This window comes from Camelina sativa, chromosome 12 (assembly GCF_000633955.1).
Source record: "Camelina sativa cultivar DH55 chromosome 12, Cs, whole genome shotgun sequence".
NCBI lineage: Eukaryota > Viridiplantae > Streptophyta > Magnoliopsida > Brassicales > Brassicaceae > Camelina > Camelina sativa.
Genome location: NC_025696.1, coordinates 1,012,795 through 1,039,327, shown reverse-complemented (window position 1 = coordinate 1,039,327; position 26,533 = coordinate 1,012,795). Strand labels below are relative to the sequence as shown.

At 32.8% G+C, this 26,533-nt stretch overlaps 2 protein-coding genes across 3 annotated transcripts; both read left to right on the top strand.

Annotated features, from left to right (window-relative positions):
• On the top strand, nt 11,966-15,467 carry LOC104729349 (tryptophan N-monooxygenase 1-like). Of its 2 annotated transcripts, XM_010448287.2 has the most exons (3): nt 11,966-13,039; nt 13,432-13,927; nt 15,152-15,467. In XM_010448287.2, the coding sequence occupies exons 1-3, from the start codon at nt 12,044-12,046 to the stop codon at nt 15,286-15,288; spliced, it is 1,629 nt and encodes a 542-aa protein (XP_010446589.1). In that variant the 5' UTR covers nt 11,966-12,043; the 3' UTR covers nt 15,289-15,467. The 2 variants fall into 2 exon arrangements, with proteins under 2 accessions (XP_010446589.1, XP_010446588.1); XM_010448286.1 differs by lacking the exon at nt 15,152-15,467 and having other exon boundaries at nt 13,432-14,310.
• On the top strand, nt 20,193-21,841 carry LOC104733092 (receptor-like serine/threonine-protein kinase SD1-8). Its single transcript, XM_010452703.1, has 3 exons — nt 20,193-20,465; nt 20,657-20,719; nt 21,074-21,841. The coding sequence occupies exons 1-3, from the start codon at nt 20,193-20,195 to the stop codon at nt 21,839-21,841; spliced, it is 1,104 nt and encodes a 367-aa protein (XP_010451005.1).

Here is a 26,533-nt window from a genome sequence, read left to right as displayed (position 1 = left end):
ATGGTTTAAGGGGCGATACGTGTCGCCATTCTATTGGTCGAAACAATAATATATAAAGAAAAAAAAATCCTGCTCGATTTATTTCTTTTTTCCTCTCTCTCTCTCGGTTGCGATTGAATCCCCGAAACGTGAAAAATTTGGAATCAGAAGCTTGAAGGTTTCGAATCGAAGGAGCTGGAATCAGATGAAGGGTTTGGATTTATGTTATCATCGCCGTCGCCGCAGATTATTACCCGCCGAGACCTGTTCAAGACTCTCCTTATGGTGAGAGCTGGGAAATCTGATTACGAAAGCTTGGGGATCATCAACAAAACCCGGTTGATAGCGGATTATCAGATAAAGGTAAGAAGCAGACTGTGAGAGCTGCGTTAGAGTTAAAGGCAATGGGAGCTTGTGATCGAAACTGTTGGCTTTGGCCTTCCATTACACAAAGAGCTTATCAGGCTGCTGAAATCATTGCCTCCATCAATGGGATTAGTCGCAGGTAATCATTGCCTCCATCAATGGGATTAGTCGCAGTTTTAGTTCTTTGATTTGTAGTTTACTTCGCATCTGCGATTAACGGTTTTTGCGTCTATTGGTTTTCGAAAGATGTAGTTAAAGCTGTTAAGAAGAGGCTACAGCATAAGAGTCCTAGTGTTCAACTACTTGTTCTTATGGTATATGATGTTTGTAGTCAATTTTTGGTTACTCGGCCGATTTATTATGTGCATTGTTTTTTACTCTCTCCTTAACTCTCTATGTGTATTATTCTGTTAATAGCTTTTGGAGACATTAGTGATGAACTGTGGAGATTATTTGCACCATCAAGTTGCAGAGAAAAACTTGTTAGGAGAATTGGTCAAGATTGTTAATAAGAAGTTATTTCTTGCACCATAATGTTTTTATTATGTTTTGTATATTTGAAAATTAATTAAAATGCAATATTTTCTAATTTTATAAAATCTTAAATGTTTACACATATATACCACTTCTGTTCTATTTAAATTTTTAAAATTTTAAAAAACAATATTTTCAAAAATAAGAGACCCAAAAAAAGAACCTACCAATAAAAGAGAAAATTTTATCTAAGAGATCATGGGTTCTTATATTCCAAACAGTACACAATTAATCCATTAAAAAATTAAGAACTCCCGATAAATTTGCTCTTAATCACTTCTTTGCTGCTTTGTGGGGACCTTCATGGTTCGATTTGATGTTGGGAGTTTTGCTTCATTGGTTTGTTTTGAAACATGGACGTTTTGAAGGAAACACATCAGTGCACGTAGGCCTGGGCAAAATACTCGATCCAAAATATTCGTATTGGAATCGAACCGAAAAACTCCGGTTAGGATCGGGTATGAATCTTCTACATTATACTAATTGGATCTTGATTGTAAATATTTTTGGGTATCGGTTCGGTTCAGGTAATATCCGATACTCAATTATTACCCAAATATATCCGAACATATGTGTATATACTAATTTCTTCTCTTCGTCTCCTCTTACAGAGACGTCTAAGACTCATTCAAAGGTAAGTCCATTTAATCTTGATGCTTGGTTTATAACGGGAGTTTAGTACTTTTCATTGATTGATTCTCTTATTTGGATGTTTGATGTTTCTTTGAATTTTCTCAATAACTCTAGCTTTTATAAGATTTTTGAATTTGATTTTGGATATTACTACTCTACTACTTATTTATGTTTTGGATTATTATGTTTAAGGATTATATTTTTCTTGCTTATTTTGCTTTGTTTAAGTACTTTGGTATGATTTTTTACTTATAATTTCATGAAATTTGATCTAGTTTTCAATTTATAATTAGGGTACTATAGATATATATATATATATATGGGTATTTTGGTTCCAAACGGGTAAAAAATACTTGTACCGAACCAAAACTACAAAATATAGGATATATCTCGGTAATTAAAAAAATTACCCGAACCGAACCAAATCCGAAAAAACTCGAACCGAACCCGAACCGATATTTCTAAAATACCTGAATGATTCCATAATTTATAAACCCGAAATACATGAACCGAACCCGAACCGATACCCGAACACCCATGACTACCCATGCTACTTATGTGTTGTCTGTGTCTCAGGGCCGGCCCACCCATAAAGCAGTCCAAGCATTTGCTTTAGGGCATCATTAATGGAGGAACTTTTTTTGTGTTCTTAGATTAAATATATAGTGAAAATAATGTAAGATCAGTTGTTAAGATCATATGTTAAAAAAATAGGCTTAGACACGTAAGCGAGAACTGAGCTTAAAACTGTTCTAGTTTAAGACCCAAAATATTGATCTTAGTCCACTATTCCAATTTTTTATATTTTAAACGGGCTTAGAACACATGAAGTGTTGCCCCGTTAATGATGGCCTTAGGCCACTTGTTATAATAAATGTTTTAGGAATAGATCCTAAAGAGTTTGGATAGGTCAGTTAGTTAAGTATTGTGCAATTAAATAGGATATCATTGGTTCAAATCTTTAAGCCCTACAGTTTCTTCCTTCTTCTTTTCATTTTTTTTTGTTCTTTCTCTTTTGTTGGAGTAGTCGAATCCCCTTTTTAATAAAAGGGAAGTACACAACATAGTTTTTGTAGACTTTATATTTTCACTAAGTGGTTACAAATAGGTTATAGATAGGTTATAGATTAATCTATATATTAATATTAATTGGTTACATCTAAATATTAGGGATATTCCAAATTGATAATTGATATATTAATGGTAACGAATAAAGTCATGGATATTCTAAACTGTATTTTCGGAAGATTTTAGTCCTATATATCACGTTGTTTCCAAATATCTTTAAACACAGTATTACAAATTCATTTTCCACAAATTTTATCGATAGACCACAACGTTAACCAAAGATAGATTACAAAATTGATAGATTGATTGGTTACAAGTTAAATAGTGGGTTACAAGATAGATTACAAAATAAATTTAACCAGTGTTATAGCACAGGTGCTTATCTAGAATCATTAACAATATAAAATTTACAAAATAAGTGTCTTTTTTTAAGCCTTCATATTTAGCATATAATTTTATTGCATAATGTTTTATCCAAATTTTTTTTAAAAAATAATCACATAAATTATATTTTATATAAAAATTATAATATAAATAAAAAAATAATCACATAAATTATATTTCAACCCATGTTCTAGCACGGGTCATAATCTAGTTTTTCTATTAATTTATTATTTCTTGGTTTAATTCCTATTTTAACAATAAAATTTCCAAATCTTTGATTTAGTTTAGTTGCTATATATTACAATATTTAATCAAGTATTTTATTTAACGTAGCTATTAGATTGTTTTACATTGTTAAAATATTCAATAACTTTTTAATATTTTTCACTATATTGGAGTATATTAGTGAAAACGAAATATTAGTTTTTATATGGAAAATCAAATTAGTGAAATATGCTTCAGGCCATCAAAATTCAATGATCGGCCATGCTGCGTCTAGTTGCATTATATCAAAACATAGAGCATCAATTGCTTATTATTAGGCTTGTGATGCCATCTAAATTCTTGTGTGAGAGATATATTTACCATGCAATAATTAATTATAATGAAGAAACCGATATTATTCCAAGAGCATATCTGTGAAATGTCGTCAGACTACAACTTTTACCCGACATTTTCAAAATTACACCAATGTAACCAAACCAGCGATATTGCTTCATCGATTCTTATTAAATAATCAATATAATTAAATTAAACCATAGATTTTGAAAGCATGCAATTTTAACTAAAGACGCATCAAGAGCAGGGTTCAGTAAAAGCATTCGCGGCATTCACAGTATCTTTCTTTGGCAGTAACTTTACACCTTCCATATTTATGGCCACGTTGCTCAAAACCCTGGCAAATTCGTAGGCACAGTTGATCCTTACATGTCCCAGGCGGCGGCTTCATTCGTACAGGAACACATCGCGGATCTAATTTACCCTCTATCTTTGATATTCCTGAAATATTGACACCCTTTTGATAAAATTAATAGTTCTTTTTTAGTCAGGTCTTAACTATTTGAACACAAATGAATTGGGGTTGGATTGTTTAAGTCGATTGTGTTTGGCCGCACTTGCATTAAAACTTAAAAGTGATAGAAAAATAATAATAATTACAAAAACAAAAAACAAACGAGTATTCATATTTTAAAAAATAAAACATCTTGTAGTAAGCTTCAGATATAATATCTCATGATGCAAGTTACCTGTCGAAATTAACAAAAATATCATCACGACCATAGTGATGAAGAGGCTACCAAGTTTCACAGTCTTAGCCATTATATTTTGTCTATTTTTTTGTAAAAAAATGTCTTTCTTAATATCTCTTCTTTTTTTTTTCTTAGTAAACTTTTAATATGATGTTTTTATGTATATAGAGTTTATCATTGCTACTTTTAGGAAAGAGACTAGAAAAGTAGTCCGGAAAAACGTACGTCCCATTGAACAGTTCCAACAAAAGAATACAAATCTGAAGAGTGATAGATAGACCTCGTATTCTTTTGCTATTTTTAGTATGAAAACATATTAATTTGCAAAAATATATAATCTTCTTTTTTATTAAAAATATATATATAATCTTCTTCAATACTCAGTACTCTACTTTATGATTTGTTTCTCAAAGGAAAAAAAAAATTTATTTTAATTGATGACGTATAGATAATTATGTAATTGCTTTATTTTAAAATTCTTCCTTAAAAGTTAAAACCGACTATGGCTGGAGCCTGGAGTTTTTTAATTTCCATTTTTTTCTTCAGATTTTAGGTCCTATTTTTTTTTTTTTTGGCTCAACATCAACTTTTCATTAACCAAGATCTTACAACCAAATCATAGGTACAATACATTCACCTCTAAATATTTGGACCAAAATAAATACAATGATTGATCAAGTACAATCTTGGAACACTAGCGGATCCAACGCTACCCAATCGAGAACCATTGCATTTTTTAAACCACAACAAGATAGACAACACACCACAACTCGAAAGTGAAGTCATCCCTTAAACCACCTAAAATAATCTAATGACTCGAAAACAATCACTAACACCAAGAAGGCCAATAACTACTACTGAAAAAAAGATCAAAACCAGCTATGAGAACCTCTGGATCGACATGTAAAACTTGTCCCAATAGCTTCAACACCCAAAGGCGCAACATCAGAAGAGTTTGGTCTCTCCGGCTTTCACTGTTCCAGTCTTAAACCTAAAAGCGGACATTTCATCCGACTGAACCAACCAAGAGTTGCGAGACAAAACCGACGAAAAGATGCATCTCCAATCTACCCAATTAATAACTAGAATGGTAAGCTTTTTAAGATTAAAATTGGGAACACAGAATAGCATATCATCACCTCACAGTGCAAGAATGAGTAGCTACATCCCTTTCATCGATTTACAGAACACACACCTTGGTCGGACTGAAAAACAAAACCGCTCCTTACGCAATACGCCGCCGTGGCTGGAATGAGAGGAAGGATCTGGATAAGAACCCAAATCCGGACGCAGAAGCTCGTCAAAGAGAAGCTTCATCTCTCAATGCTCATTGAAGCCAACAAACCACCGGAGACAGAACCGCCGGAACCAGTAAGCGACATCGTCAACCTAGATTCACCAGATCTGGCCACATATTCGACGCTGTCCTCCAACGTCGCACCAGAACCCTCACCAATAGCTACCACCCGACAGAAGCTTCGCTTCAATCGCTGCGCTATCTCCGGAAACACCACCATCGAGAGCCACCCAACCGCCGGCGAAAGGAGACGGGGGAAGACAGAAAAGAAGCTACTAAAGAAACTAAAGGATAGAAACTAGAGGACGGAGCCCTCTCCGACGCCGGAAAGGCGACCGGAGAGGCGGAGCAAAACGAAAAACGGCGACTCTCCTGTTTTCTCTCTCTCTGGCGGCTAGGGTTTTTTCTTGCGTTGGTCTCTTCTTTCTCTTTGTTTATAAAAACGTCTCTCCCTCTCTCTCACTCACCCTATTCGTATTTTTTTTCTTTCACTTTACGTCCCATTTAAAAGTAGAGGTGACCAACTTGATAATGTGTATAGCCGATAAAAAAGGTTTGTAAGCATAATACATATTTGTTCCAGTTTTACATCCATCTGTTCTTAAATATATATTATTATAGTAATGATTAAGGACTTAATGAGACTAATTAACATGTAAAAAGTTAAAAGGGATTTTGAGATTTAATTTGACATTGTGACCAATCACGAGAAATGTAAATTAATTATACAATATAAGTAAGATTATATATATATATATATATATATATGACACATAGTTAAATAATATGTGAAGAAAATGATTGGCCATAGAACCCAACAAACAGTAATGAGTAATCAACTTAGCAACTATTTCATCATTCATTCAATAATCAAATAGTATTATTAGTTATTCAATAATATTCGAAAACATATTTTAAATTCTAGGTGGAAATATGCCTACACAACCGGTGCACTCGCATATCTTTGTTGCGATTTTTCCATAACATCTTCCGAATATCAAACCTTCAGAATGACAAGTTTTATTGCATAATGAGTCGCCATGTGATTCAATACATGTCTTATTAGAGGTTTGAGTCTCGCTTCGTCTTATTTTACATGCACTTGGAATTCTTTTTGGGTCGGGTTTGAACCTAGTTGCTGAGTTAAGAATTCTTTTTGGGTTAGGCTCCAAGCTAGTTGCTGAATAAATTTCAAAACAAAAACCATCCATTTAAAAAAAAATCAAAACATAGAGCATCAATTGCTTATTATTAGGCTTGTGATGCCATCTAAATTCTTGTGTGAGAGATATATTTACCATGCAATAATTAATTATAATGAAGAAACCGATATTATTCCAAGAGCATATCTGTGAAATGTCGTCAGACTACAACTTTTACCCGACATTTTCAAAATTATACCAATGTAACCAAACCAGCGATATTGCTTCATCGATTCTTATTAAATAATCAATATAATTAAATTAAACCATAGATTTTGGAAGCATGCAATTTTAACTAAAGACGCATCAAGAGCAGGGTTCAGTAAAAGCATTCGCGGCATTCACAGTATGTTTCTTTGGCAGTAACTTTACACTTTCCATATTTATGGCCACGTTGATCATAACCCTGGCAAATTCGTAGGCACAGTTGATCCTTACATGTCCCAGGCGGCGGCTTCATTCGTACAGGAACACATCGCGGATCTAATTTACCCTCTATCTTTGGTATTCCTGAAATATTGACACCTTTTTGCTAAGATTAATATTTCTTTTTTAGTTAGGGCATATGCATCGGTGAAGGACAATATTTGGTCCTTCAATTATTTTAATTTTATTTTGAGAGTTTCTTAAGTATGGTATGAGCATTGGTGTCCTTCACAATTGGTCCTCTGGAAAAAATAATATTATTTTTAATTTAAAATCGGTGATGGTGATCGTGATGGTAATGAGATCCAGTAGATGAAGAAGAGTTCTCGGAAGATGGTGACGAGTCTTGGCCACTCGCATCTCCTCCTCTGTCTAAATCCGTTGATCCAACGACGGGTAAGTTAACTGTATTGCAGAAATCGGATGGATTCGAGGGTCGTTCGGAGATTACGTCTAGAGAATCGGTGACACGGCGGCGAGTAGTGGGTGCAACAACTACGGGGTTAATCGCTCCGGCGACTGACATATCATCACCGGTTAAAAAAAAGAAGGAAATTTCAAGATCAGAAAAAGGGAAAGAGAGAGAAAGAAGAGAGAGAGAGAAGAGGTTGAGTTTTTGTTGTTTTCACAGCCTTCCACGTGGCTCGACGGACGGAGTAGACAAAGTCCCCTACGAAGGAACGTTTCTACCATAAATATCACATTTTGATTTAAATTAAATCAAATTAATATGTGGGACGGTTGATATATACGCCGCTGCAGATGCCCTNCCTGAAATATTGACACCTTTTTGCTAAGATTAATATTTCTTTTTTAGTTAGGGCATATGCATCGGTGAAGGACAATATTTGGTCCTTCAATTATTTTAATTTTATTTTGAGAGTTTCTTAAGTATGGTATGAGCATTGGTGTCCTTCACAATTGGTCCCCTGGAAAAAATAATATTATTTTTAATTTAAAATCGGTGATGGTGATCGTGATGGTAATGAGATCCAGTAGATGAAGAAGAGTTCTCGGAAGATGGTGACGAGTCTTGGCCACTCGCATCTCCTCCTCTGTCTAAATCCGTTGATCCAACGACGGGTAAGTTAACTGTATTGCAGAAATCGGATGGATTCGAGGGTCGTTCGGAGATTACGTCTAGAGAATCGGTGACACGGCGGCGAGTAGTGGGTGCAACAACTACGGGGTTAATCGCTCCGGCGACTGACATATCATCACCGGTTAAAAAAAAGAAGGAAATTTCAAGATCAGAAAAAGGGAAAGAGAGAGAAAGAAGAGAGAGAGAGAAGAGGTTGAGTTTTTGTTGTTTTCACAGCCTTCCACGTGGCTCGACGGACGGAGTAGACAAAGTCCCCTACGAAGGAACGTTTCTTCCATAAATATCACATTTTGATTTAAATTAAATCAAATTAATATGTGGGACGGTTGATATATACGCCGCTGCAGATGCCCTTAGGTCTTAACTACTAAAATACTCCATGCTATTTGAACCACAAATGAATTGGGGTTGGATTGTTTAAGTCGATTGTGTTTGGCCGCACTTGCATTAAAAGTAATAGAAAAATAATAATAGTAACAACAAAAAAAACAAACAAGTATTCATATCTTGAAAAATAAAATATCTTGTAGTAATCTTCATATATAAATATCTCATGATGCAAGTTACCTGTCAAAATTAACAAAAAGATCATCACGACCATAGTGATGAAGAGGCTAACAAGTTTCACAGTCTTAGCCATTATATTTTGTCTTTCTTTAAAAATAAAAAATTGTCTTTCTTAATATCTCTTTTTTTTCTTAGTTAACTTTTGATATGATGTTTTTATGTATAGTGAAAGGACTGTTAATATATAAGAGTTTATCATTTCTATTTTTAGAAAAGAGACAAGAAAAGTAGTCCGAAAAAACGTCCGTCCCGTTGAACAGTTCCAACAAAAGAATACAAATCTGAAGAGTGACGACCTCGTATTTCCACCATTCTTTTGCTATTTTTAGTATGAAAACATAGTAAATTGCAAAGATATAATCTTCTTCAATACTTTATGATTTGTTTCTGAAAGGAAAAAAAAAATTATTTTAATTGATTAAGTATAGATAATGAAGTAATTTTTTTATCTTAAAATTTTCCTTAAAACCGATTATGGCTAGAGCTTGGAGTATTTTACTTTCCATTTTTTCCTTCAGACTTTACGTCCCATTTAAAAGTAGAGGATGACCAACTTGATAATGTGTATAACCGATAAAAAAGGTTTGTAAGCATATATATAATACATATTTGCTCCAGTTTTACATCCATCTGTTCTTAAATTATAGTAATGATTAATGACTTAATGAGACTAATTAACATGTAAAATATAACTAAAATGTCTTAAAAATTTTAAAGGGATTTTTAGATTTAATTTGACATCTGTGACCAATCACGAAAACATATCAATATTATATAGATGATTTGATTTTCTAAAATTTGATTTTTTCGACTTTTTCTCTATATGGAAGGATATGGAGGCATGGAACACAAGAGTAGCATAAGTGTGGTAAAAATGAAAGGGTGAATTAAGGAACCTTGAATTAAGAATTAAAGTCTGAACGAACTAAAACATACAATATGTTGTGTCTGAGATATTAAATTCATACGTAGAGATTTTATTTAAAATAAAATAAAAAATATATGTTATGTCTGAGATATTTAAATTAACATATGCCATGTCTAAGATGTTAAATTCACACGAAGATATTTTATAAAAGTGTATCGGCCAAAGTGACGAAAAGTCAACCTCAACCACGTACGGACCCATTTTTCTTCTGTCTGCTACTTAAAGTTATTTAACTGTGTTTTTCTTCTTCGTATGATTTTAAATTATGTTACCTCGTATGAGTTTTTCTTTTTGGCATTATGAGTCTATATTTTGTGGACCACATGTTTTACTGTATGTTGTGTGACTTGTGTGGCTGAGATATTATATTCATACTAGATTTGGATTTGTGCTCTGAAATTCGTCATCTGTATTATAATTTTAATATTTCAAAATAAAATATAATTCATAAAACGGTTTAATATTGTGAACTGAGAAACGATTATTATTATTATTTTTTTTTATGAATATGAGAGATGTATTTTTGGTGAATAGAGATCTGAATAATTTCTATTAATGTTTTTTAACCAGGATAGGATCGGCTGGTCGGTTTGATCCAACCACAACCTGATAGGTATTCCAGTCCGGGTAACCTCTAAAAACCTAACAAATAAAACCCGCAAAAAACCAGAAAAACTTGCTAAAAACCCGTGAACCGGTGGATCGGACCAATTTGTCGGTCTCAAATTAAAATATTTTATTTTGGTCACTCTTTAAACTCAAACCAAATTAAAAATAAATTGTTATTTATAAAAAAATTAGTTAGTTATTTTATCTAATCATTTAAAAGTTTAATTTTAGTTGTTTAGTACTTAACTATGTATGTTTTGTTCATATATTTATAGAAAAGTAGATGTTATATTCATAAAATATAATCAAACTAATAAACTAATTGATCCGTAATTCAATCGGTCCGACTTGTTGATCCAGTAACCCGAAAGATTTCCGGTTCACCTTCCGGTCCGGTTTTAGAAACATTGATTTATATTAAAAGCTTGGAAGGGTGTTAGGTCAGATTTTATTTTGAAATCCACAATAAAATTTTGGAAATCACGATTAAGTGTGATTAATTACCAAGATTTTATTTCTTTTTACGTCTAACAGTATATTTTATGCCTAACACTATATATGGTGTAACAATATATGGAATAATTAAGATTTTTTTTGGAAATTGTAAAAATCATTGGAATATTATCTTTAAGAGGATTTTTGAGATATTCTTAAAAGTATTCGTAATTTCATATAGCCCACGGATTTCATCTATAACTTTTTTTTTGTAACCAACCTATATTTAATATATTATCTATTTTGTAACCAACTTATAAAAATTATATATTATACAAAAAAGTTGTGTACTTCCGTTTTATTATACAAAAAAAAATTGTGTACTTTCTTTTTATGATTAAGAGTATATTTTAATCGTCTTTAATAAATTGGTTAACATTGTGGTCTATCAATAAAATCTCAAGAAAATAAATTTGTAATATTGTGATTGTAGATCTTTGGAAACAACGTGGATTGGAATATCCCGTTTAAGATTTTCGGTTACAATTAATGTTTTATTTGTTACCATTAATATATGAACTATTAACTTGTAACCAATTAATATATGAATTAATCTATAACCTATGTATAATCTATTTGTAACCATTTATAACCATTTATTAAAATTATAAAGTCTACCAAAACAATGTTGTGTATTTCTCCTTTATTAAAAAGGGGATGTCGAAATTTTTTACTTTTTATTATATTTTATTTTTAAGTAATATAATGTTATGTCTGAGATATTAAACTCACACGTAGATAAAATTAACATATGTTATGTCGGAGATATTAAATTCACACGTAGAATTTTTTTAATATTTTTTAAAGTAACAACATATGTTATGTTTGAGATATTAAATTCATACATAAAATTTTTATTTTATTTTACAATTTTAACATATGTCATGTCTGAAATAATATTAAATTCACATGTATACATTATTTTTTTTTTTAGAAAAAATATTGATAGAACATATGTTATGTCTGAGATATTTATTAAATTCACACGTGAATAGTTTTATAAACGTGTATTCGTCTGCTACTTAAAATTATAAACAGAGAGTTTTTCTTCTTCGTATATGAGTTTAAATTAGCATGATCAACAAATATCCGAAAAAAAGTAGGAAGGTGAAGTTCTTCTCTCAATCCATGCAGAGATAAACAAGCAATACAAACAAACATTTGTTCTTCTCTCAGCTCTCTCTTCTCTACACACAATCAAACATGAACACTTTTACCTCAAACTCTTCGGATCTCATCACTCCCACTACAACCGAGACATCGTCGTTTAGCACCTTGTATCTCCTCACAACACTTCAAGCCTTTGTGGCTATCATCTTAGTGATGCTACTCAAGAGACTGACGACGGACCCCAGCAAAAAGAAACCGTCTCTCCCGCCGGGTCCAACCGGATGGCCGATCATCGGAATGATTCCGGCGATGCTACAGAGCCGTCCCGTTTTCCGGTGGCTCCACAGCATCATGAAGCAGCTCAATACCGAGATAGCATGCGTGAGGTTGGGAAACACTCACGTGATCACCGTCACGTGCCCTAAGATAGCACGTGAGATGCTCAAGCAACAAGACGCTCTCTTCGCCTCGAGGCCTTTAACTTACGCTCAGAAGATCCTCTCCAACGGCTACAAAACCTGCGTGATCACTCCCTTCGGTGACCAGTTCAAGAAAATGAGGAAAGTTGTGATGACGGAACTCGTTTGCCCAGCGAGACACAGGTGGCTCCATCAGAAGAGATCAGAAGAAAACGATCATTTGACCGCTTGGGTATACAACATGGTTAAGAACTCGGGCTCTGTCGACTTCCGGTTCATGACTAGGCATTACTGTGGAAACGCAATCAAGAAGCTTATGTTCGGTACAAGAACGTTCTCTAAGAACACTGCACCTGACGGCGGGCCGACCGTGGAAGATGTAGAGCACATGGAAGCTATGTTTGAAGCATTAGGGTTTACGTTTGCTTTTTGCATCTCTGATTACCTACCCATGCTCACTGGACTTGATCTTAACGGTCACGAGAAGATTATGAGAGAGTCGAGTGCGATTATGGACAAGTATCATGACCCAATCATCGACGAGAGGATCAAGATGTGGAGAGAAGGAAAGAGAACTCAGATCGAAGATTTTCTTGATATTTTCATCTCTATCAAGGACGAACAAGGCAACCCATTGCTTACCGCCGATGAAATCAAACCCACCATTAAGGTAACTATTAATTACCCTCCTTACATGCATGCTTTCATAACTAGATAAGGTTTCAATCGTAAAAAATACCCAAAGAACAATTTTTGTTAAATTGAGAAAACATACATTTATCAAATTTACCCATTTGTTCATACATATATTAAGATAAATTTATAGAGTTTTGTAAACTAACAAATTATAGAAGAAAACCAAAGTTTAATACATCTTGTAGTAAAAGTTGATTGTATGTTAAATATTTGCTACTTTTTTTTTTCTTTTCTTTTTTAGATACATGCAACTTGTGATTTCTTTTGTTTATGGATGATTGGTATTAGTAATTGATGATATGAAAAAAATATACTATAAAACATCCCAAATTAATAAATTTTTAAAAATTTGTTTATGATGAATAGGAACTTGTAATGGCGGCGCCAGACAATCCATCAAACGCTGTGGAATGGGCCATGGCGGAGATGGTAAACAAACCGGAGATTCTCCGTAAAGCAATGGAAGAGATCGACAGAGTGGTCGGAAAAGAAAGACTCGTTCAAGAATCCGACATCCCAAAACTAAACTACGTCAAAGCTATCCTCCGTGAAGCATTCCGTCTCCATCCCGTCGCGGCCTTTAACCTCCCACACGTGGCACTTGCCGACACAACCGTCGCCGGATATCACATCCCTAAAGGAAGCCAAGTCCTTCTTAGCCGATATGGGCTAGGCCGTAACCCGAAAGTTTGGGCCGACCCACTTAGCTTTAAACCGGAGAGACATCTCAACGAATGCTCCGAAGTCACTTTGACTGAGAACGATCTTCGGTTTATCTCGTTTAGTACCGGAAAAAGAGGTTGCGCTGCTCCGGCGCTAGGTTCGGCGTTGACCACGATGATGCTCGCGAGGCTTCTTCAAGGTTTCACATGGAAGCTACCCAAGAATGAGACTCGTGTCGAGCTGATGGAGTCTAGTCATGATATGTTTCTGGCTAAACCGTTGGTTATGGTCGGTCAGCCGAGATTGCCGGAGCATCTCTACCCGACGGTCAAGTGAGATGAGAAGGACGCCGTATATATACATATATGTTTTTTTGTTTTTCATGATATTTTTATATAATCTCTTGTATCGTATAACGGCCAACCCAAGTTTGGTCAAAATCCCGGTTACCAAAAGATAATGGGGTAATTTGTGATCAAACTTGTGTGCTGGTCTTGGTTCTTTTGGGAACACTTGAATCTGTGTCTCCTATTCTCTTCTTTTGTTATTTTCAATAAATAAATAAATAACTTTTTATTACTATTTAAATAAGAATATAAGAATATTAAGTAAACTTTATACTACAAAAAAAATGAAAGGTTTCAATTGTTTTTTTTTCTTCTTATGTTTCATATTATCGAGCACATACAAAACTGTTTATTCATAGCTTTAAACCAGTAATTTTTGTCGAACGGATAGTGGAACTATTAAAAGGATAGGTTTTAAAATAATATCTTGAAATTAGAACCAATTTATTGAGAACTATTTTTTTTTCCAACGATTTTTTCTAAGGCTAATCAAAGGTTTTTTGGAATAATCAATATAATTAAATTAAACCATAGATTTTGAAAGCATGCAATTTTAACTAATTAAAGCCTCATCATTAAATTAAACCATAGATTTTGAAAGCATGCAATTTTTAACTAATTAAAGGCTCATCAAGAGCAGGGTTCAGGAAACGTAAAAGGTTCACAGTATCTTTCTTTGGCAGTAACTCTACACTTTTCGAATTTATAGCTATTTCGATCTTCACCCTGGCAAAGTTGTAGCCTCGTAGGCACAGTTGGTCTCCACCTCCGACACGACATGTCCCAGGCGGCGTATTCATTCGTACAGGAGAACACCGCGGATGTGGTCGATAACCCTCTATCTTTGGTATTCCTGAAATATTGTCATATTGACACCCTTTTGCTAAAATTAATAGTAGTTCATTTTTAGTCAGGTCTTAACTACTAAAATACTCCATGCTATTTGATGAACACAGCCACAAATGAATTGGGGTTGGATTGTTTAAGTTGATTGTATTTGGCCGCACTTGCATTAAAACTTAAAAGTGATAGAAAAATCTATATAATAATAACAATCCGAATAAATGCGAATAAAGGTTTCACATGGAAGCTACCCAAGAATGAGACGCGTGTCGAGCTGATGGAGTCTAGTCATGATATGTTTCTGGCTAAACCGTTGGTTATGGTCGGTCAGCCGAGATTGCCGGAGCATCTCTACCCGACGGTCAAGTGAGATGAGAAGGACGCCGTATATATACATATATGTTTTTTTGTTTTTCATGATATTTTTATATAATCTCTTGTATCGTATAACGGCCAACCCAAGTTTGGTCAAAATCCCGGTTACCAAAAGATAATGGGGTAATTTGTGATCAAACTTGTGTGCTGGTCTTGGTTCTTTTGGGAACACTTGAATCTGTGTCTCCTATTCTCTTCTTTTGTTATTTTTAATAAATAAAAAAAAACTTTTTATTACTATTTAGATAAGAATATTATGTAAACTTTATACTACAAAAAAAAAAAATGAAAGGTCTAAAAGGGTTTCAAGTTTTTCTTTTTTCTTTCTTATGTTTCATATTATCGAGCTCATACAAAACTGTTTATTCATAGCTTAAAATGTCTAAACCAGTAATTTTTGTCTAACAGATAGTGGAACTATTTAAAAGGATAGGTTTTAAAATAATATCTTGAAATTAGAACCAATTTATTGAGAACTATTAATTTTTTCATGTTTGAAATTTTAATGTCTTAAAATAATCAAATGTTTTTTATATAAATTAATTCAATTTTTTTGCTCTGCTAAAATATTTATTTATCTTTTCAAAAAATCTATTTCTAAAGACTATATGTTAAAATTTTATTTGATAAATTACTGTGACAAATTTTTCTTTAATTCTAAAAAACAAGAATTTACAAATTGTTTCTGAAACTTAATTGTTAAAATTTCATTTGTCGGCGTCACAATACAACTTTTAGACGATACTTTAAATTATAACAAGTAATCAAACAACCAATTACTTCATTGATTTTTATTTGTTACATAGTTAATATGGTCAACTGAACCAACATTTCGAGATTTTCATAAGATTGGATAAAGCAGTATTAAGAAACTTAATTCTTAACAATTGCGGTATTCACAGTATCTTTTATCTGCAGTACATTTTGTGAATTGATAACCGTTTAATGTTCTACGTCCTCCGCAAATATCTAGGCATAATTTGTCCCCCTGAATCAATCGACCAACAAAAGGTCAAAGACGAAGAAGGTGAAGGTTGTAATATTCACGGTTTCTTGGAAGTTAATAAAGTTATGTTTGTTGACATTTTTTTCTCTGGGAGGCTCATGTGTAGATTCATGCGTTTAATGTTAACAATTATGATTGAAATGTCAGAAATTTATTTAGACTGTTGGATTTTCTTTTTCATAGACTTGTTGTGATTATTTCTCTCATTCTCTACAATACATGTAACAAAACAGACTTGTGGTTGTGTATGTTCATGAATAAATCAACAACTAACCATCAGATTCTCAATATATTGATTCTCAAGCATGAAGGATAATGAAGTTCCCCATCAAGTTTTAGGCAGTTTATACTTTACATCAATCTTCCACGATCTTTTGAATTTGCTGCTTCAATTCAGGTTTTTTCCAGGTTTCAGTTGATTTGGAGCCAACTTTTAAGGAGCCTTGGGGATGGAGAGTAAATCCGATTAACAAGCCGTTAGTTGCACTAGATTCCTTGCAAATAAACCCTTCCATGGACTCCTACATAATACTCTACTTTCCTCTAGCCCCACGCAAAAAAAGCCCCGCTGATGAAGAGGAGGAGTGTACCTCACGGCAACGCATTCTTGTATTTCATACAACTTTTTTCGTTGATCCCTTCCATTGCAAGCTACGATTCTACATTGTCACAAGCTAGAGTACTACTACCTATGAGGATCACAGAGAAAGAGACCATAGTGTCCCCTGGAGATGTATTCGAGCTTGGTTTCTTCAAACCTGAAACGAGATTTCAAGAAAGAGATCGTTGGTATCTCGGAATATGGTATAAGAGATTTGCGAAGAGAGTCGTATGGGTTGCCAACAGAGACAACCCTCTCTCCAGTCCTATCGGAACCCTCGAAGTCGCGAATAGTAATATTGTCCTNCGATTGTCCTCGTCGATCAATCAGGCGGGGTTGCGTGGACGACGAGTCTGACAAATAATCTGACCGAAGACCAACCCTTGTATGCAGAGCTTCTCAACAACGGTAACTTCGTGCTGAGATACTCCTCCAACAATGAGTTTAACTCATTACACATTCCTCTTCTTCACTACCTTACCCTTTTTTTCTTTTTGGTACTACCTTGTCGTACACGGTGGTGAGGCTCGGAGACGGAGAAGATAATATAGTATCCCCTGGTGAGACATTTGAACTCGGTCTCTTCAAAGCCGCAACAAGTGTTCCGGATGTAGATGGTTGGTATCTCGGAATCTGGTACAAGAGATCTCCCGAGATAGTTGTATGGCTGGCTAACAGACAAAATCCTCTATACAATTCAACCGCAACCCTCGGATTCTTGTCCCCTTCCTCAACCCTTGTCCTGCTCGATCAATCTGGTGGGGTTGTGTGGAAGTCATCAAAACTGAAAAAACAGATCAGTAACCAACGCATTGTCCCAGAGCTTCTCGATAACGGCAATTTTGTGTTCTGACAACAACTCGCAGCTGGATTTCTGTGGCAGAGCTTCGATTTCCCGACGGACACGTTACTTCAGGGAATGAAGTTAGGCTGGGACCGCAGAACGAATGTAAACACGAGTCTAACGTCACATTCCAAGTTGAAATTCGGGAGCACTCGCAAGGCTTTATAACATGGAAGAATGAAAATATTGACCTAATTAAGAAGTCTTATTTTGTTTGGATTTTAATAAATTCATTATAATTAATATATTCAAAGAAAAACTATACATTTTACAAAACATCGCTAGTTAATTGTTTGGTAAATTGTTTAATCAAAATTCAAAACACAAATGCAGACAAACAATTAAAAAAATCGAAACTCATATGTTATTATAATGTTTAGTACCTGTTAATATCAATATGGTGATGATCGTCACAAAAGTGTTTTTCTTTATTGGCCATTTTCCGTCTTTTTACTGTCCTTTTCGTTTTTTTCTTTTGTTTAATGGAATATTTATGTATGTGGCATTGTTTATAAACAATTTTAACTAAAGACGCATCAAGAGCAGGGTTCAGTAAAAGCATTCGCGGCATTCACAGTATCTTTCTTTGGCAGTAACTTTACACCTTCCATATTTATGGCCACGTTGCTCAAAACCCTGGCAAATTCGTAGGCACAGTTGATCTTTACATGTCCCAGGTGGCGGCTTCATTCGTACAGGGACACACCGCGGATCTAGTTTACCCTCTATCTTTGGTATTCCTGAAATATTGACACCCTTTTGGTAAAATTAATAGTTCTTTTCTAGTCAGGTCTTAACTACTAAAATACTCCATGCTATTTGAACAGAACCACAAATGAATTGGGGTTGGATTGTTTAAGTCGATTGTGTTTGGCCGCACTTGCATTAAAAGTGATAAAAAAATAATAATAGTAACAAAAAAAAAAACATACAAGTATTCTTATTTTGAAAAATAAAATATCTTGTAGTAGTCTTCATGATTCATATATATATATATATCTCATGATGCAAGTTACCTGTCGAAATTAACAAAAAGATCATCACGACCATAGTGATGAAGAGCCTAACAAGTTTCACAGTCTTAGCCATTATATTTTGTCTTTCTTTAAAAATTAAAAAAAAATTTGTCTTTCTTAATATCTCTTTTTTTTTTCTTAGTTAACTTTTTGATATGATGTTTTTATGTATAGTGATCGGACTGTTAAAATATAAGAGTTTATCATTTCTATTTTTAGAAAAGAGACTAGAAAAGTTGTCCGAGAAAAAGTACGTCCCATTGAACAGTTCCAACAAAAGAATACAAATCTGAGTGATGACCTCGTATTTCCACCACTTTTTTGCTATTTTTAGTATGAAAACATATTAATTGTAAAAGTATAATCTTCTTTTTTATTTTTTTTAAAAAAAGATATAATGTTGTCAAAAAAAAAAGATATAATCTTCTTCAATACTCTCTTTTATGATTTGTTTCTCAAAGGAAAAAAAAAAACTTTATTTTAATTGATTAAGTATAAATAATTATGTAATTGTTTTATTTTAAAAATCTTACTTAAAAGTTAAAACCGACTATGCCTGGAGTCTGGAGTATTTTAGTTCCATTTTAATTGATTAAGTATAAATAATTATGTAATTGCTTTATTTTAAAAATCTTACTTAAAACCGACTATGGCTGGAGCCTGGAGTACTTTACTTTTCATTTTTTTCTTCAGACTTTACGTCCCATTTAAAAGTAGAGGATGACCAACTTGATAATGTGTATAGCCGATAAAAAAAGGTTTGTAAGTTTGTTCCAGTTTTACATCCATGTGTTCTTAAATATATATTATAGTAATGATTAATGACTTAATGAGACTAATTAACATGTAAAATATAACTAAAATGACTTTAAAAGTTAAAAGGGATTTTGAGATTTAATTTGACATTATTGTGACCAATCACGAAAACATATTAATATTATATAGAGATGATTTGGTTATCTAAATTTTGATTTTTTTCGTCTTTTTTTTCAATATGGAAGGATGGAGGCATGGAGCACAAGAATAACATAACTGATTAAGTGTGGTAAAAATTAAATGGTGAATTAAGGAACCCTGCATTAAGAATTAAAGTCTGAACGAACTAAAACATATGTTGTGTCTGAGATATTAAATGCACACGTAGAGATTTTATTTAAAATAATAGAAGAACATATGTTATGTCTGAGATATTTAAATTGACATATGTTATGTTGAAATGTTAAATTCACACGTAGATATTTTATAAAAGTGTATCGGCCAAGTGACGAAAAGTCAACCTCAACAACGTACGGACCCATTCTTCTTCTGTCTGCTACTTAAAGTTATTTAACAGAGAGTTTTTCTTCTTCGTATGAGTTTAAATTAGCATGATGATCAACAAATATCCGAAAAAAAGTAGAAGCAAAGAAAAAAAAATAAAAAAATTGCGACGATGATGAAGAGGAGGAGTGTACCTCACGGCAACGCATTCTTGTTGTATTTCATACAACTTTTTTCGTTGATCCCTTCCATTGCAAGCTACGATTCTACATTGTCACAAGCTAGAGTACTACTACCTATGAGGATCACAGAGAAAGAGATCATAGTGTCCCCTGGAGATGTATTCGAGCTTGGTTTCTTCAAACCTGCAAAGAGATTTCAAGAAAGAGATCGTTGGTATCTCGGAATATGGTATAAGAGATTNGCTTCTTTTGCCATTTTGATCGTATTGTTTTTTCTTTTTGTTTTTGTTTTATGGAATATTTTGTTTTGTGAAATATTTATAAAGAATTTACTTTTCTATTTTAAGATATAAGTAAAAATAGTTGTTACGGTAGAAAAAAATGTGTAAGGAGAGAATTAATAGTAGTAGTAAGACCACTTATTGCTGTCAATCACTTGTTTGCTACTTTATAGGGAGTTTATGGTTTGATGTTGGGAGTTTTAGTTCATTGGTGTAAATTCGAATGGGTTCTAAATGTATAAAAGACCCTGAATGGGTTTTATATGTCTAAACCCGAATACTTGAAAATCCAAAAACCCAAATCCGAGCGGGTTCCAAAACCCGAATGCCCAGGACTAATTTACATAATCATCACAGCAACCATCATTTGACACATACACTAAATTCATTATTTTTTAATTAAAATTCTATGGATTGTGTCTTTTCTTTTATGACTTTGTTGAAGATAAACAAATATATATATATATACGGTAAATATACAAATCTTTTATGACTCTGTCTCACAAAGATTGATGTTTTGACACTTTCACACATATTAAGAAAAATTTTAGTTTTTTTTTGTAAATTAATTTATAATTACTTTTTGGTAGAGAGAGAAAANAGGTTGGGACCGCAGAACGAACATCACAAGAGCACTACGGTCCTGGAAGAGCTTAGATGACCCGGCAAGTGGAAGTTACGTTTACAAGATTGAGATTTCCAAGCTTTCGCAGGGTCTTCTATTCAATGATGATATGCAAGAATTTAAATACCGTTCGGGCCCGAGCTACAGAAAACTAGTCCACATAACAGAGACTGACGACGAAATCACCCACAGTTTGGGTATCAGTACAGCAAATTTCAGCTCTATCAAGCTATTGAGAGTGGAGTACAGTGGTCCATTTACGCTGTGGGAGTGGACAGGAGAATGGAATATTGTACAGTCTTTCCCAACGGATGTCTGTGATGCTTACGATGCGTGTGGGAAAAACAGCTACTGTAATATTGTCAACAACAACACAGAGATAGGTTGTGACTGTATCCCAGGGTTCCACCAGGGTAATCGATGGAGCTTGGCAAACTGGAAAGATAGATGTGTAAGGAAGTCTCAGATGAGTTGTGATCTCAAACTCAAACCGGAATTTATGCAGCTTAGGAAAATGAAGTTGCCAGAAGCTACTGAAACGATTCTTGTGGACACTACAATGGGGATAGAGGAATGTAGGGAAAGGTGTCTTACGAATTGTTATTGCACGGCGTTTGCTAATACGGACTTGCGCAATGGTAGCCAGGGTTGTGTGACTTGGACCGGTGACTTGTTTGATCTTCGGAATTACAGCCGGGAGGGTCAAGATTTGTATGTCAAGCTAGCAGGTTAGTTCGGATCCAAAATCTCTATATATAATTAAGTTTTGTTATTATCCTATTATCTTGGGATAAAATTTTGACAAGACTTGTTTGTTCAGGGGAAAAGAGAAAAGCGAATAAGAAAACGATCATTGGATTAACGGTAGGAGGATGTTTGTTACTTGTTTTAAGTTTCATCATTCTTTGTTTCTGGATGAGAAGAAAGAAGCTTGCAGCTGCTAATGGTATTCTTATACTCTTCTTCTTTTTTTTTCTTTTTATCTATCTCTCTCTCTCTAACTTTCTAATTGAATTTTTATGGATTGTGTCTACTTTTATGACTTTCTTGAAATAAATATATATATATATATATATATATATATATATATATATATATATATNATATATATATATATTCTTGATGCTCTATTTTGGTTCTTTCATCTAATGCTATGTTTTGGGTTTCCAGTGATGACATAAAAAAATGGTTATTATTCTCCAAAACTGCCATTCTTAATTAATTAGAAATATTTCAAAAATGTAAATTAATCATACAGTATAAGTAATATATATATATATATATATACATAGTTAAATAATATGTGAAGGAAATGATTGGCCATAGAACCCAACAAACAGTAATGAGTAATCAACTTAGCAATTATTTCATCATTCATTCAATAATCAAATAGTATTATTAGTTATTCAATAATATTCGAAAACATATTTTAGATTCTAGGTGGAAATATGCCTACACAACCGGTGCACTCGCATATCTTTGTTGCGGTTTTTCCATAACATCTTCCGAATATCAAACCTTCAGAATGACAAGTTTTATTGCATAATGAGTCGCCATGTGGTGCACTGCATGTCTTAGATGTTTGAGTCTTGCTTCGTCTTATGGGACATACATTTCGAATTCTTTTTGGGTCGGGTTTGAATCTAGTTGCTGAGTTAAGAATTCTTTTTGGGTTAGGCTCCAAGCCAGTTGCTGAATAAATTTCAAAACAAAAACCATCCATTTAAAAAAAAATCGTTAGTTAATTGTTTGGTTTAGATTGTTTAATCAAAATTCAAAATCCAAGTGTAGACAAACAATTAAAATAAAATAAAATGATCGAAATCCGAGATTCATATCTTAAAATGTTTATTACTTGTTGAAATCAATACGATGATGATCATCACAAATATGATAAAACTAACATTTTTGGCTTCTTTTGCCATTTTGATCGTATTGTTTTTTCTTTTTGTTTTTGTTTTATGGAATATTTTGTTTTGTGAAATATTTATAAAGAATTTACTTTTCTATTTTAAGATATAAGTAAAAATAGTTGTTACGGTAGAAAAAAATGTGTAAGGAGAGAATTAATAGTAGTAGTAAGACCACTTATTGCTGTCAATCACTTGTTTGCTACTTTATAGGGAGTTTATGGTTTGATGTTGGGAGTTTTAGTTCATTGGTGTAAATTCGAATGGGTTCTAAATGTATAAAAGACCCTGAATGGGTTTTATATGTCTAAACCCGAATACTTGAAAATCCAAAAACCCAAATCCGAGCGGGTTCCAAAACCCGAATGCCCAGGACTAATTTACATAATCATCACAGCAACCATCATTTGACACATACACTAAATTCATTATTTTTTAATTAAAATTCTATGGATTGTGTCTTTTCTTTTATGACTTTGTTGAAGATAAACAAATATATATATATATACGGTAAATATACAAATCTTTTATGACTCTGTCTCACAAAGATTGATGTTTTGACACTTTCACACATATTAAGAAAAATTTTAGTTTTTTTTTGTAAATTAATTTATAATTACTTTTTGGTAGAGAGAGAAAATATAAACCTATAACAATTCAAAAATTTAAATATTTTCAATGATTACTTCTTGAAGTTTACAAAACATCAATCTTTAATATTTTCATATGTATTTTGTAAACTATTGGAGTAATTTTTTTGTCAATGTTTTAGTGTTTGGAGTGAAAAATATTGTGGATTTTATTAAGAAAAATAAATAAGTTATTTATTGTGGATTTTATTGTCAATTTTTTTTCTAGGCTATTTTTGTTTGTTTCATTCAGACCCAATTTCTCTGTAAGGCTTATAATTTGTGGGTTAATTGGACCATTATTTGTATGTTATTGAGTTGAAATTGATTTGTTCTTTTTCAAAATCCGATGTCCTCGTGAACGGATAGGAGAAGAGCAATTTTCCGATCTAGAGGTTTGAGGATTGAACTTATGTCTTTGATGCTCGTAATCGTTTTTTTCAGTCCTATCGTAATCGTTTTCCCTTGATTTTTTTTTGGGATTTGCGTATTTGGTTGATTCCTTACTCGCTTCGCATCTATTGGAGATATTTGGTTATCCCTTGTTGATTTTGTTAAAGGTGAATGTCAATTGGGTTGCAAATTTGTTTATATGAAAATATGTTGGCTTCTTTAGGTTTCCTAATTAAGTTGTGAGTTGTTTTGTGTTATTTGTTGTAATTTTTTTCCCGTTTGTCCTATGAGTGATTTTTTTTTATTCGATGTGAGTTGTGTTTTGGGGAAAATTAATTTTCTTGTTTATCTTGCTATAATTTTATAAAGTCCGGGTTGTTTTTTTGTTTCTTCGGTTGTCTTTTTCATATAATTTTGTGTTACGGTTATCTGATTGTGACATTCATTTATCTGAATCTTTTTAGTTTATTAAATGTGTGTTCATCTCTTTGCGTCTTTGTCTTTGGTGATGGATTTGTGAAGTGCTGCCAAATAATTATTTTAACTGATTTCTAGTTGTGTTTCCTTGATTGTTTGAAAGTGTTGCTTGGGTTGCCTTGTTTTGATATTTGAAATTTTAAATTATAATCAGTTTAATAGAAATCTTTAACTATATTATTACCACTAATGAAAAATTATAGTATTGTTTTCTTATTTTAACATTTAATTTATTTTACATAATTAGTTTTTATTTAAACTTTCTATTAATTATAATTAACAACAAATATGCACTAAATGAATATTTTAAATTTATTTTAAAATAAAAAAATGAATTCATAGGATTTAGAAATAGTGATGGGTCTAGAGAATTTGAATGAAATAGTGTTGGGCCTATAGATTTTAGATGAAATTTAGTTGATCAGTTTGTCATTTGTATGATTGTTTAAAGGCCCATAAAATTAAAGAAAATGTGGCTGATGTGGCAGCTGAGTTGGCTGCAACAAGAATAAGAAAAGCTAACTTTATAATAAGATATACTAAATTACTAATATATTCACAGCTTGTTCTTGCAAATTTTCACCACTAATTAATATATTTCCAAAAAGGCCCATTAGAATTAGAAAAAATTGCAAATCCAAAAAATAATGCTAATGTTGAAACGAGCCCTAGGGACTTGTTCTTCTTCTTCTTCTTCCACAAGCTACATCGATCGTCATATTAGTGTGATTCTCTGCGATCAGAGCTTGAGCTTAGAGTCTCTGCGTAAACTCAACGCTCTCATCATCACCGGAGGATACTCGGATAATATCTTCGTCGCGTCGAAGCTAATCTCATCTTACGCTTCTCACGGTAAACCCAATTTGTCTTCCNTCCAAGTGTAGACAAACAATTAAAATAAAATAAAATGATCGAAATCCGAGATTCATATCTTAAAATGTTTATTACTTGTTGAAATCAATACGATGATGATCATCACAAATATGATAAAACTAACATTTTTGGCTTCTTTTGCCATTTTGATCGTATTGTTTTTTCTTTTTGTTTTTGTTTTATGGAATATTTTGTTTTGTGAAATATTTATAAAGAATTTACTTTTCTATTTTAAGATATAAGTAAAAATAGTTGTTACGGTAGAAAAAAATGTGTAAGGAGAGAATTAATAGTAGTAGTAAGACCACTTATTGCTGTCAATCACTTGTTTGCTACTTTATAGGGAGTTTATGGTTTGATGTTGGGAGTTTTAGTTCATTGGTGTAAATTCGAATGGGTTCTAAATGTATAAAAGACCCTGAATGGGTTTTATATGTCTAAACCCGAATACTTGAAAATCCAAAAACCCAAATCCGAGCGGGTTCCAAAACCCGAATGCCCAGGACTAATTTACATAATCATCACAGCAACCATCATTTGACACATACACTAAATTCATTATTTTTTAATTAAAATTCTATGGATTGTGTCTTTTCTTTTATGACTTTGTTGAAGATAAACAAATATATATATATATACGGTAAATATACAAATCTTTTATGACTCTGTCTCACAAAGATTGATGTTTTGACACTTTCACACATATTAAGAAAAATTTTAGTTTTTTTTTGTAAATTAATTTATAATTACTTTTTGGTAGAGAGAGAAAATATAAACCTATAACAATTCAAAAATTTAAATATTTTCAATGATTACTTCTTGAAGTTTACAAAACATCAATCTTTAATATTTTCATATGTATTTTGTAAACTATTGGAGTAATTTTTTTGTCAATGTTTTAGTGTTTGGAGTGAAAAATATTGTGGATTTTATTAAGAAAAATAAATAAGTTATTTATTGTGGATTTTATTGTCAATTTTTTTTCTAGGCTATTTTTGTTTGTTTCATTCAGACCCAATTTCTCTGTAAGGCTTATAATTTGTGGGTTAATTGGACCATTATTTGTATGTTATTGAGTTGAAATTGATTTGTTCTTTTTCAAAATCCGATGTCCTCGTGAACGGATAGGAGAAGAGCAATTTT